Genomic DNA, 12775 nt, shown 5'->3' with positions numbered 1-12775 from the left:
CGCCTGTGGCCTGGATGCTTGATGGGAGCACTGCTCTCCAGGAAGGAAGAAGCAGGATTCCTCCCGGGGAGGCCCTGTTGGCACAGGGTAGGGTGTGGGGCCCTTCCTGCCAGCCAGCTGCTGTCCCCGCCGCACGCGGCATGTCCCAGGACTGGCCCGAGCCCAGCGGTGTGGACCTCGGCCCAGGGGCTGGGAGTGGGCCTCCTGGTCCACGTGTTTGCCTGGTTGGGACCGTTTCACACCCGAGGCCGCAGCAGGGTGTTGCTTTCCAGGGATGTGGCCGGAGCTCCGGGTCCACCCAGGGCATTCCAGGGCCTCCTGTGCAGGAGCAATGGCCCAGCAGAGTCAGTCCTGAGCTCCGTCCCGGGGGGTCCCTACCCCCCTCCTTCCTTCACGGCCAGCTCTCAGCTCCCGGGTGCCCGGGGCCGGCTCCTGCCTCAGCGGGGCCTCCCTCTCCCATTTCCATGGAGCTTCTTGTTTTCACCGGGACGACGGTGGGTCACGGCCCACAGCGCTCGTCTGCTGGCTTGGGGCCCAAAGTTTTGCCACTCAGGTTGCAAAAGCAGTGAATCCTTTAGCTCTGGCTCTCAGAAGCTGGGGGGTAGTGGGAATGAGATAGGAGTGTGGACATTTAAGGGAAAAGTAAACGCTCGCGCCCCTGAGCCCACCGTGTCCCACCCCACTTGCAGAGATCCTTCGTGCCACGTTCAGAGTGCCAGCTCCCCCGCCGCTCCCAGTCCAGCTTAGAGAGTTTCCCACACAGAAAAGGAGAGGCCCCGGCAGGCCTGGGTCTGGGCCCACCCACTCTAAGGGCCTCTGCGTACGCTGGGCACTGAGGTTAGACAGCGGGGGACCAGGATCACTGGGGCCCTTGGAAGCAGCACCGTTCTCTGGGTGCAGCTCAGAGGAGCACAGGGACTGGACTGGGGGAGCAGGTGGTCTTCCTAAGCCAATCCCAGTCCCTCCCATCAGCCCAGTTCAGCCCTGCAGGCCCCCCGCCCTAGTGTGGGGCCCCAGGAAATCAGCTGCTCTCAGAGCCATGGGCGAGGCCACATCAGGGAGACACAGCCCAGGGCCCCTGGGAGCCCAGAGGTGCCGCACAGCTGCAATCGGGCTCCCTGCCTTCCATCCCAGCACCTGGTCTGAGTTGAACCCTCCCAGGCAGGCCTGGACGCAGAGCAGGAAGTCAGACCTTGCCAGGCAGCCCCAGGAGGCGGGTCGGGCAGGGCTGCTGGCCCTTCCAGCCGCGGAGACTGAGCCTGGTCCTGGAGGGGAAGGACGCTGGCCTGGACGGGCCAGGAGCTGCTGAGCAGGGGTCAGCCCGCTGTCGGCCGAGTGGGGTGGGAACTGGGAGCAAGAAGGCTGCCTGGCTTCCCTCCCCCGTCCCTGCTGATGGGATGGGGCCCAGCCCCTCCACCTGCACAGTAGAAAGTGCCTGTACTGAGGGGTTCCCCAGAGAGGGGCCCCCTTCAGGCCAAGGGCAGAGGTCCTCCAGCCCCATGACCTCTCTGCAGGGGGCTGATGTTTGGGCAGAGCTGGGTGTTCAGTCCAGGCCCAGCTGGGAGAGAAGTCTCACGAAGACCACCTTGCACAGACCTGCTGCTCTGGGGGGTGTGGTGCATGCAAGGAGCAGCGGCCGGGACTGCGCCCCAGTTCCAGCGAGCACAGGTACTGACCCTGGGCTCAGGGCTGCGTCACAGGGCTTAGGGAAGGAGGGAGGCCCCCAGCTCACCTCCTCCAGAAGGAGCCCTGCCAGGCTGCCGGGAGCATCCAGCAGCCCGCATCCAGGAGCATCCAGGGTGCACAGGTACAGGAAACAGGTGACAGGGGCTCACCTGCCACCTTGGGCTGTGAGCCATCCCCCTACTCCTGTGCCCGGAACCCTGCACAGGGGAGGTGGCCTCACGGTGGCCCTTCCTCACCCAGAACCAAGGAAGCAGCACTTCACTCTCTCCTTTCACAGTCCCAGGGCCCAGTGGGTCTCCTGCCACCCGTCCTCCGCACAGAGCAGCCTCGCTCCAGGGCTGTAGCCTAGAACTCAGGGGTCATTTCGGGCTCCCCACTTTCTCCCCCACCCTATAACCGTGCCCCTGGCCCCTCTGCCCAGATGGGCCCCATCCCCTCCCCTGGATGCCTCCCTGACCTCCTTGGCTTGGGCTTCCACCAGCCCAAGCACCATCCTGCTGCTGTGAGGGGGGCAGCTATGAAAGGTCCCTCCCCCATCCTGACACCTTCCAGTCGCCCCTGGGCCCTCGGGATGCAGTCCATCCTCACGCGGATGTCCAAGGCCTCACACAGCTCTGTTCCTTCTCCCCTGCACCATCTTGCCCACAGGAGCAGCTTCTGTCCAGGCAGACTCCTTCCTGCCCTCCCCCGCTTACCGACCCTACCCTTGAATACGTGCCATTTAGAATCTCACAGATGACCAGCGGGATGCCTCTGAGGACAGGCCCCAGCTGGTCCCTTGCTCATCGTACCCCCTGGCAAGAATTCGTTCCTTCCCTACCCACCCTTAGCCTGCGAGGTTCCCGTCCTGGGCTGAAGCCATTTCCTACAGAGGCTTCCCGTCCTCTGTCTCAGAGCCAAATGCTAGTGCTCAGGACCTCCCTGGGCGTGCTGCTGGCTGCCTGCTCTGGGGTGCCCTGGCAGGTAGGGGCCTCACTACCTCTCTGGGCCTAAGTCCTCTGTCAGATGGGCCCGGACGGATGGACTTGGCCAAGGGACAACGGGGAAGTGTGTAAGACAGCACGGCCCCGCCTCTTCCCTCTCCCAGAGGCCGGCCTCTTCCTTTGTTTATAAGTTGCCCAAGAACAGGGGCAGGTGAGGTCAGGGGCCAGGGGCCGGGAGAGGAAGCCGGGCAGGAGGGCCAGGAAGTGTCCCAGCCATCGGGCGGAGGAGGGCTGTCTGTGGCCTGGGCTGAAGGAGAACCAGAGGAAAGCTTGTGTTTTATACTCCCGGGAGGGGGACAGGCAAGGGACCGAGATCCTGACTCCTCAGCCACAGAGGTGGGCCCGGTCCAGAGGGCGGGGTGGGTGTTGGGGGTGGAGCTCAAGGACACAGGCCCCAGCAGGCGTGAAGCTGGAGGAAGTTCCTAATTCACATTGAATGCAGTTACTTCTCCCCCGAGGGCTGCCGAGGCTGGGCCCTCAGAGACCTCTGAGCCTGCACCTGGGCTGGGGTGGGGAGGGCCTCAGCCCAAGGATGCCATTGAATTTGGGGATTTTTCACATTGCCTATTTATGAATATATAAATCTTTATAGCGAATCTATTTTTTAAAACATGGAAAAGTTGCCTTTATGGAGACTTAGCAGAGCCAGAGTGTACGCATTCCTAAACCATTAAACGTTTCTGTAACGAGCGGGCAGTGCCCAGACTGGTTCTCTTGGCTTGGAGCTCGGAACTGGCTCCAGTGCCCACGGATCCACAGATGTCCCACCTGCCTGGCTGGCTCCCCCGACTGGCCTCCAGGCCCACACACTGCCCCCTGCCCGTCTGTTGCCCAGAGCTCTGTTAAGACCATCGGGACCCCTGGACAGAGGAGCAGATAGTGCCTCAGGGGCAGGGAGGAGCTGGGGTTGGGTCCCATCCCTGCCAGGGATACCTTGGGCGAGTCACTGCACCTCTCTGGGCCCCAGGATCCCTCATCTGGTTTCGTGTTGGGGAGGCAGGTTGGGAAGTGCTACTTGGTGAGCACCGGGGGCACCAGCCCAGCAACCCTGCGAGGCACACGTGTTACCATCCCTCCACCCCTGATTTATTCAGATGAGCTGACATGCTCGGGGTAGGGAGTTCCTTGCCTGAGTCCTGCAGCCACGAGGAAGTACAGCTGTTATTCCAAGTCAGGGTCTGTGAGGTCCCGGAGGGCGGGATGGGTCTTGCTCATCACTGTTCTCCAGCACCGTGCCCGGATCCATGCACACAGTGGGCGCTCAGAGAGCTGCTGAGCACCTGGATCAGAGCCTTGACCCCAGGGACCCCATGAATCCATAGCCCCCCGAGATCAGCAGAGTCCGTCCCTGGTCCCTCACAGAGGGGGCCCCTGCTGGCGGGAGGGCACAGCCGCTCAGGGCACCAGGTGTGCTGTGCCCACCTGCCCAGCCTCCCCCAAGACAGGCTGACAGGCTGGGGGTCACACCAGCCTCCACTCAAACCCCAGGTCTGCCCAGGCTGGTTTGTGACCTTGGACGAGGCATTCCTCCACTAGAGCCTGGTTTCTTCGGGACACTGATTCCTGCACTGCCTGCATCCCATCCCACGAAGCCACTGTGAGGCTTGGGGAGCCGGGGGTGCGGTGGGTGGGTGGGAAGGAGAGGGACTGTCCAGGTGGGCCGAGCCCCACGCACCTGCCAACCATCTTTCCAGGGACGAGAAACACCTGTCGTTTGACCCGCCTGCTCTCACTGAAAGCGAGGATCCCCACCCGAGTGGCCCTTGGACGAAAACCCTGTAACTGGGCCATCTGAGCTGGGCCCTCCAAACGCTCCCCAGGGGCTGGCTGTCCCAAGCCCCCCCACCCCCAACTCTGCCCACCCCATGGGACTGCCCAGACCCGGGGGAAACTCGGAGGGCACCAGGTCCAGTCCTGGCCTTTAAGACAGGGAACCTGAGGCCGGTGTCCAGAGGGACCTGCTCCAAGTCCCCACTGAGTTGCTCCTGATCCCCTGCCGGGGGCCAGCCCTGGGCTGGGTGTGGGTCCCAGGGCTGAGTCTGACCCTGCCTGGCCCCCGGGGCTCCCAGCGCTCCAGCCCTGACCCTCTCTGCTCCTGGCACACACTCGCCCAGGGGCTCGGCCGAGGGGCCCCTCCAGCCCTGCCTCCAGGGAAGGGAAGCCCCCGGCCCAGTCCTGTGCCCTCCCCTCCCCTCCCCCTCACAGCTCTGAAGCCCCAGGTCACCTTCCCCACGGCCACTCTCCACCCTGCCCGGCCTCCGCCTGACCCCCTCCACCCTGGCTCGGGAACATCCTAAGGCAGCTCACACGCTGACGGTCACCCCTTCGCTCAGGCTGGCACTGCTCCGCTGCCCCCAGTCTCCTTCGGGAGGCCCGCTGGACACGCCCAGGACCCCTCCCGAGGGTGGGGAGCCCCCCCACTCTGCCCGGAGCTGTGGCCTCTGCTGTGGGTTCTCCCCACTGGGAGGGAAAGACTTGGCCGGGATGGCGGGTTTGGACCGACTCCTGGGCATCCTCTGTGTGCTCCCCACAGGCCGGCGCCGCGGGCCCTGCCGCTTCAGCCCTGATCCGCAGCCGTGGGTGCGGGGGCCACGGGGGTCACGGGAGGATGGCCCCCCAGGAAGGAGCAGGGTAGAATTTGGGGGCACCCGCTTGGGGACTTGAGGCTGAAGGGGCTCAGTTCTGGGGGCCCAGGGCCAGGAAGCTTCCAAGGGAGCGCTTCTCAGGTCTGATGGGGCACGTGTCTGGCCTGTGCCTGTGAAGTGACTACAGGCCTGGGCCTGAGTCCACCTCCATGTGGTGCAGGAGGACAGCACCTCCTCACAGGGCTCACAGGGTACAGGAGAAAGGCCCGTGGGGGGTGCTTTATGCAGAGCCTCCCACATAGTAAGTGCCCAGCGAGCGGATGCTAGCTGATTCCTAACGCAGAAACCAAACTCTCAGCCTCCGGACTATTCATGCTGATTAATGTGTTTTATTTGTCCCGTTGATGTATATTTTTAAAAAATTTAAATTTAGTCGCCAATGCTTGAATAATTCAGTTTAACATAAACTTCTTCCAACCTCTCTAGAAGAACGGGCACCTGGCCACCTTTCCACGTGGCAACATTCCACTGGGCCTCTGGATGGAGCGTGGGCTCCCCGGTTTACCGCAGTCCCCACCACTCCCTATTGTCCACCAGCCCCGAGTTTGGGGCTCCTGGTCCAGCCTCACCTCTGTGGGTCACTGCCCTCCAGTGGCGCCTGGTGTCCACTTGGCCTTCCTCGTGGCACCCTCTGACCCACATCCCCACTATTTGGACCTCCTTGCGGGGTGGATCTTTGGTATAATTATATTGGATTTGGGTTGGCCAGTAATGGATCTGTAATTATTATCTCATATGGTGGGAAAAAGTTTAATATTGTAACTGCTGGCACCAGAAACCCACTGAGGGAGAGAAGCATTTTGTTTGAAGACTTTGGTGACCATTGCTTAGGGTAGAGGTGGAAGCCCAGAGTTTGCAGGTGTCTGATGCCAGCATCAGGAGGGGAGTTGCTTCCATGAGAAAGGGGGGAATTTGTTGTTTGGTTTCTGAAGAGGCGTAGAGAGGAGGAAAAGGAGAGAGAGTGAGAGAGAGAAGAAGATGACAAAGGACGGGGTGGGGTGAGGCCAGGTGGCCTCATGGCCAGGTCAGGGTGGCCAAAGCCCATTTTGGGAACAGTGATGTGCCTTCCAAGGTCTGTCACAGGTATGTCTCCTCTCCTCCCACCTGGGGTCTGTTTGCTGCTGCGTTGTTAGGACAAGGTTTTTTGTGGAACTTAGAACATTGATGTGAGGGTGGCCTGGGCTGTCTGGCGGCCCATGTGGGAAGGAGGTGCCAGCAGCCAGGAGGGTGTGAGAATGGGACTCCCGGGACCTGGTGAAGTGCCCGGGGTGTCCAGAGATGGTGGCATTGGGGGTGGCTGGAGGAGGTGTGGACGTGGGATAAACCATTTTGCTAGGAACTTGGTGGATAGGGAAGCCCCAGTCAATATCTGTCAAAACAAACATGGTCGCAGGTTTCCAGGATGAGACAGACTCGGGTGCTAAGAGGGAAACATCTCTGAGCCTGGATAACGGCTAAGCCGCTGGTTTATTTTGAGCTACCCGTGGTTGGAATACCCAGGGCCGGGGCCGGGATGACCTGGGGGGCCCCGGCTCAGGCTCGGGGCACGGAGATGGTGCACAGCAGGCCCGCCAGGAGAGCCAGGCCCAGCGCGGCCACCACGGCCAGTGCCGCGTCCCACCAGGGCCCCGGGTCGGCCCAGGACGCCCGCAGGCTCCAGCCGCAGCTGCCCAGCTCCGAGCCGCTGAGCTGCCCGAGCGCGCGGCCGGAGGCGGGGCCGGGGCCGGGGCCGGCACAGCGCACGCGTAGCAGTTCCGCGGGCGCGCGGTCCTCCAGCCAGAGGCGCAGGTACGTGACGCCGCAGTCGCAGCGCCAGGGGTTGTGCGCCACGTCGAGGCTCTGCAGCTGCGGCAGGTGGTCGAAGGCTCCCGGAGGCACTGAGCGCAGGCTGTTGTTGGCCAGCAAGAGGTGGCGCGTGTGGGCCGGGAGGTCGGGCAGCTCCGCGAGTCCCCGGCCCCCGCAGTCCACCAGCAACCCCATGGTGTCCAGGGCGCGGCAGGCGCACGCGGCGGGGCAGACCTCGGAGGCCTCGGCGATCGCCCAGAGCAAGAGCAGGGCAGCCCAGATGGACATCGGGCAGGACGGGCTGCGGGGACAGTGGCCGTGAGGTCCTGGCGGCCTGCACCCGACCCAAGGGCTGGTGGGACCCGACCGGACAAGGGACCACTCACCTCCCTCTCCGGCCGGGCTGTCTCCTTTGTGAAATGGGTGCTGGGATCACCTCCCCGGATGGTCAGCAGGCAGGACCGTGAAGGCCGCTGTGGGGGGAGCACGGAGCGGGCTTAGTCCTTCTTTGGGAAGAGGAAGGACCCTCCCGTCCTCTGGCAGAGACCCAGCCTCTACTCGGCGGTGGGGGAAGCAGATGCCTGCTAAAGGATCCCGGGCCTGGCCCCGCCCCCGCCCTGAGGCCGGGGAGGGCCTCCCAGGCTGCTCCCAACACCCACCCTCAAGCCATGGTCTGGCAGATGGTGTGCACGCCACAGACCACACCTCGGCCGGCGGATTCCAAGTAGCTTGCCCCCAGCGGAGTGAACTCTCACAAGTGGTCTCTCGTGTGGAAGGCAGCTGGCTGAGGATGCTGACGGGGGAATAGGGAAGGGGACCCAGAAGGGGCTGAGCCTGGAAAGCTGTTGATCGAGGCTCGTGCTTGGAGTTGGGAAATTGAGGCCCAGAGAGGGAGAGTGACTTGTTCAGAGCTGCCCAGCGCTTCACGTCAGAGACCACATTGGCACGCAGGCCTCTGCTTTCTGCCTGGTTCACTGCCCCTCCAGGACTCAGTGCAGGCCGTTTCCCCTCGCGAAGACAAGCTTCCAATGAACGTTTGTTGAATAAACCAATGAATCTTGACTCAGCCAAGGACCTGGTGTCTCAGGGCGAACGCCTGCACGTGCCCCCCACCCCCCAGGAGGGACAGAAGCTGGACTTGCCTGCTGGCCTCCTCTCTCCCTGCCCGGCCTGGTCCCACCGCCTCCCCTGCCAGGGGCCCACACAGCGGGAGGTGGTGCTGGGGTGATGAGGGCCGCTTACCTGTCAGGCCTGCTGGCGGGGCGCCCCTTTCCCGGCCTGAGCTGTCCTGGCTGAGGCCACAGTGATCACTCTGTGTGGGGCAGCCGATGGCAGCCCCTGCCCGAGCAGGAGGAAGGAAATGGTGAAAGCAGCCTGGCTTATCCCTGTGTGCAGCCCCCAGAGAGCTTATCTCCAGAGGTGGGGGCCCTCGGGGTCCCAGGGACTTGCGCACAGAACCGCAGTTCAAGCCCAGTTTACGGAAGGGTACAGTGCATCTCACTGCACCGCCAGTGCCCCATGATTCTCAGTCCAGGGCGTGCGGGAGAACCAAGGGGGGTCCCGGTCCCAGAAGGTGTGCAAGGCATCCAGGAGGAGGGTGCAGTAGCATCTTCAGCGCCTTTCAACACTTTCTGATCCTTCTTTTTAACAAAGAGCTGCATCAGTCTCAGGCTAGAAGTCAAGACCATAGTCGTATGTGCATTGTATTTATTTCTATAGCGACAGTCTACTCTGGGGAGTGACATCAGCTTCCCATCTATGTTAGTGATATAAAGTTCTCTATAAAAGATAAATGTATCTTTAATTATATTTTAACGTTATAAAATATGAATTAAAATGAAGCTGAACAGTGAAATATTACAAAGAATTATATCGGAAAATTAAAACATTATGCTTTTTATTATAAGTGATAAAAATGTCAGCAATATGAAATATTAACTTAGTCAATAAGGGATTTGCAGAGATGGCAAAAGTTGCACCCGTGGCGGGGTGGGGGGACTGAGGTGTGGGAACCCCTGGGGTATAGCAATGCTTTGGAAACAGGGAGAAGGGGTTCTAGCAACCAGAGGGGCCCAGGAGAGGAGCCCAGAGTGGGGGGCTGCTGAGGAGAGGGACCCCTGGCCATCCCCCATGGCTGTGGCCAGAGTCAGCCAACGACGTCAGTCTCGGGCCCCTAGTCTGGATGGTTGTAAACCCTCTAAAACTCAGAGGGTTTGGGCTGGAGTGCGAAACTGAGGCCCAGAGCTGCCGTGCTGCCAGCCGAGGGGACAATGGACCCTGAGCAGGGCCAGGTACCACCCCAGCAGGAGGGAGGGAGCCCGCACCCTCTCCAGCTGATTCCTTGTTCTTAAAACAGGGTCGTCGCACTGGAGGTCACGGCGCTGGGCAGGAGAAATCAAAGTCAGGGGGCTGAGGGCGCTTTATCCCCGGCACCCCAGACCCCCAGGAATGTTCCTCACATTCAGGGCAGGCAGCGGGTGTTGGCCCTGCGACTCCCAGGCTGTTCCTGACCCGACCTCATCTGGTCGGGCCCACGCTCTCTCCTCCTCTGGGGCCTCTGAGGTTTCCTTCTTATTTTCAACACGTACAACTTAAAACCACGAAAAGTGACACAAATGAGAAATCATTTTCATTGTGGAAAACCTGAACTCTGCAGCTGAGCGGGAAGAAGATGATAAAAATTGTCCTCAACCCCGATATCCAGCAAGACTACCTTTTATTTCTGTCCTGTGAGTATTGTTTTCTTACCCAAACAGGGCCACGCAGGGTCCACGGCCTTGGGGACCCTGCTTTCGCGCCTGTGGGTCCAGCCGCAGGTCACCAGCATTCACGTGGCTCCGCTCTGGGTGCATCTTCTATGTGGGGATCCTGGGCATGCAGGGCTTGCCTGCTCCCCTTATCTCCCCGCAACAGGCGTTTGTGGGGACGGGGCGGGGGGCAGCCTCTGGGCTTCCGGAGGGGACCCCCGCTTCCAGGGCTGCCTGAGCTGGCCGGCCTGGCTGACCACACGGTTCCCCCGGGGGGAGGCTGAGGCGTTCCTGCTCCGGCCTCTCGGGCTCCTTGCTAGGTCCCTTCCTCCCTCCCTCCCTCCCTACCCGTGGAGGCCCCTCTCTCTGGCTCCTTCTGTCTTTAAACGTGCTCAGGCCTCCTTTATTCTGGAAAAATCCTACGTGCATGTGTGTGTGTGCGTGCACACAGGCCTCTACGTCCTGCCTTCCCACCTGCTCCAGCGCAAGGGGCTCCTGCTCCTGTAGGAATCCCCAGGGACGGCCCCCACCATCCCACAGCCTGATCCCTGGACCCAGAGCATCTGGTGCAACCTCAGGGCTGTGTTTCCTGGGACGGCTGACCCCGAAAGAGGGAGGTCTTCCAGGAGGCCTGAGCTGAACGTGGGAGCCCTTAGATGCAGACAGCCTTCTGCGGCTGGTGCAGAAGAGGAAGCGAGGGACACCGCACTAGGGGACGTTGCTGCGGTCACCTCTTCGTTGGCAGGGCTTTGTTACAGCAGCAAGAGAAGATCCACACAAAGGCTGACTCTGCTCTTGAGCTCTGAATTCTGCCCCCTTCACCGGTTCAAGGTCATGGCTACTGCCTCGAGCCCACTCCCATCGCCTTTCCTTCTTCACTGGACCCGTAGCATCAGATTACAGATGCCTAGAACACGGCGCTTCTGGAAAGCCCACTCCCTAAGTCCACATCTTCCTCCAAATGCCTCTGCTTTCTCTGCCTCTTCCACAGCATTTTGCAGGACCTAAAATTATCTTCTGTTTACATTTTGTGTGCAGTTATGAAATGTCTCCTCCCACTGGATGGGAACTTCAGAAGGGTAACTGCTGTTCAGGACTCACCAGTGTCTGGCCCAGAGCAGGTGTAACAAGCATCTGTCAGCCTTGTGGACCATGTCTCCTCTGGTTCCAGCCAATCCGCTTCTCTCTAGGACGGCTGTTTCCTGAGTGCCGGGCTCCGCCTCTGGTGACAGAGGTTTGACCTCATCTTCAGTGTCCTCAGGTTAAAATCAGCTCCTCAGCAGGGTCCTCCCTGGCCTCCTCTCCAGCCTCCCCTGTCATTGCCTTGTAACCGGAAGCTTCATAGCAGGTCATCCTCGTCCCCTCTCCCCACCACAGGCCGTTCTCTTTCTGGAGCCCTCCCCTAAACTCCACCTGGCACTCTCCATCCTTTCAGATCCACCTAGGGCATGACCTCCTCCAGGAAGCTCTCCTGGACCGCTCCCCCAGTAGAGTAAGTGGTGCTGCTGTTTGCTGTGTGTCTGCCCACGAGCCCAACAGCTCCGGGGGACCATGGTGGCCACACGGGAAGCGTCCTGGGCGCTGTTCACAGAGCAGGTGCGACTGAAAGTTGGGCAGGGCTCTTAGGCGGTTTCAGGCGGTACACGCCTAAGAAATAACGAGAAACACAAGGGGCAGAGCCCCCTTTCCCCTGCCCTGACCTGGAGGCGGAGCCTTAGTCCATTTACTGTGTTATAAGGGAGGACGCTGAGGAAGACCTTTATCCCGCGGGCCCAGGACCCTTCACTATCCCCCCGAAGCAATTCTTCCTTCTCGCAGAAGCAGAAACCCTGCTTGTGAGTGTGAGGGCGATCATCACCTAGACACATCGCACCTGTAACCTGCCCCCACGGGCTCGCTGGAAGCCTTGCACCTCCTCCAGGCCGCCTGGAGCCTAAAAAAGATGTTTCCCTGACTTGTTTTGCCGAGTTTGAGCTCGAGCCGGTTAAGACTGGTTAGGACCACCGACCCTCCAACAGGGCCTGTGCGAGTGTCCGCTCCCTGACCTTTGACATCAGAGGCCCCAAACTCCACCCTCCGAAGATGTTAACGAGGCCTTTTTCTGAGCATGCGTCCCATGAAGAAGCCTGGAGCGGAAGGATCGCACCGCACCTTTTTCTTCTGTCCAATCACCGTTCCCTCCGCCGCAGCCTCAGCTTTATCCCATAGATACCCCAGCGCCTCGCCTTCCGGGAGGGGGATTTGAGGTTTGCTCTTCCGTCTTCCCCCTTGGCGGCTCGTGAATAAGCCCTCTCTCTGCTGCAAACCTGGCGTCTCAGCGCACGTCTGCGTCTTTGCAGACACGCGCCTCTATCAACAGGGCTGTGTGGGGCTGGGCTGCAGGGCTACGCCTGGCTCCCAAGCCCGGTGTGCTTCGCGCCAGCTCTGTGGTCTGGGAGAGTCTCAGCCTCCCTCTGCCTCAGTTTGCTCGTCTGTAAAGTGGGGAGAATGAAGCGTGAGGCTTGAGCGCGGCCGGCGTTGACCGAGGGCCGCTTGGAGCCGGCCTCCTCAGGTGCAGGGGTGGCCTGAAGACCCTGCTCTGCTCCCGGAGTCGAAGGGCTTCCGTGTCGGGACGCGGCCTGCAGCCCTGACACGGGCCTCCCCGCGCTGGTCTCCTCAGGCTCAGCAGACACACCTGGTCGGAAGCGAACAACGTCACCGCATCTTCTGTGAACTTACGTCGCGCTTCCGCCTCTGCAGCGCAGGTAAGGCTGCTTGGTGTCTCCGCTAACGTAGAACACACACTTTCCTTCTTAAGGTCATTTACGTAGAGTCGGTAGGAGCACAGGTGGTGGAGGGACATGGCACATCCCCAAGGAGGGGACTGAAGCGAGTCAAAACCTACCCCACCACGCCCCAACCTGCTTTGAGCGTTTGGACCCTCTCACCT

The 12775-nt window shown here is 61.2% G+C and overlaps 1 protein-coding gene across 1 annotated transcript; it reads right to left on the bottom strand.

Moving 5' to 3' along the window:
* Positions 1-6847: 6847 nt before the first annotated feature.
* On the bottom strand, positions 6848-7563 carry GP9 (glycoprotein IX platelet). Its single transcript, XM_060111510.1, has 2 exons — positions 7486-7563; positions 6848-7400 (listed from the first exon to the last, which is right to left on the bottom strand). The coding sequence occupies exon 2, from the start codon at positions 7385-7387 to the stop codon at positions 6848-6850; it is 540 nt and encodes a 179-aa protein (XP_059967493.1). The 5' UTR covers positions 7388-7400; positions 7486-7563.
* Between the last annotated feature and the right edge of the window lie 5212 nt (positions 7564-12775).

Source organism: Mesoplodon densirostris, chromosome 10, assembly GCF_025265405.1.
Source record: "Mesoplodon densirostris isolate mMesDen1 chromosome 10, mMesDen1 primary haplotype, whole genome shotgun sequence".
NCBI lineage: Eukaryota > Metazoa > Chordata > Mammalia > Artiodactyla > Ziphiidae > Mesoplodon > Mesoplodon densirostris.
Note: the sequence above shows the minus strand (reverse complement) of the source record. Positions and strands in the feature narration are given on the sequence as shown.

What these genes read in the sequence shown, in the direction of transcription:
- GP9 (XM_060111510.1), bottom strand. Translation starts at nt 7,387, where the DNA reads ATGTCCATCTGGGCTGCCCTGCTCTTGCTCTGGGCGATCGCCGAGGCC.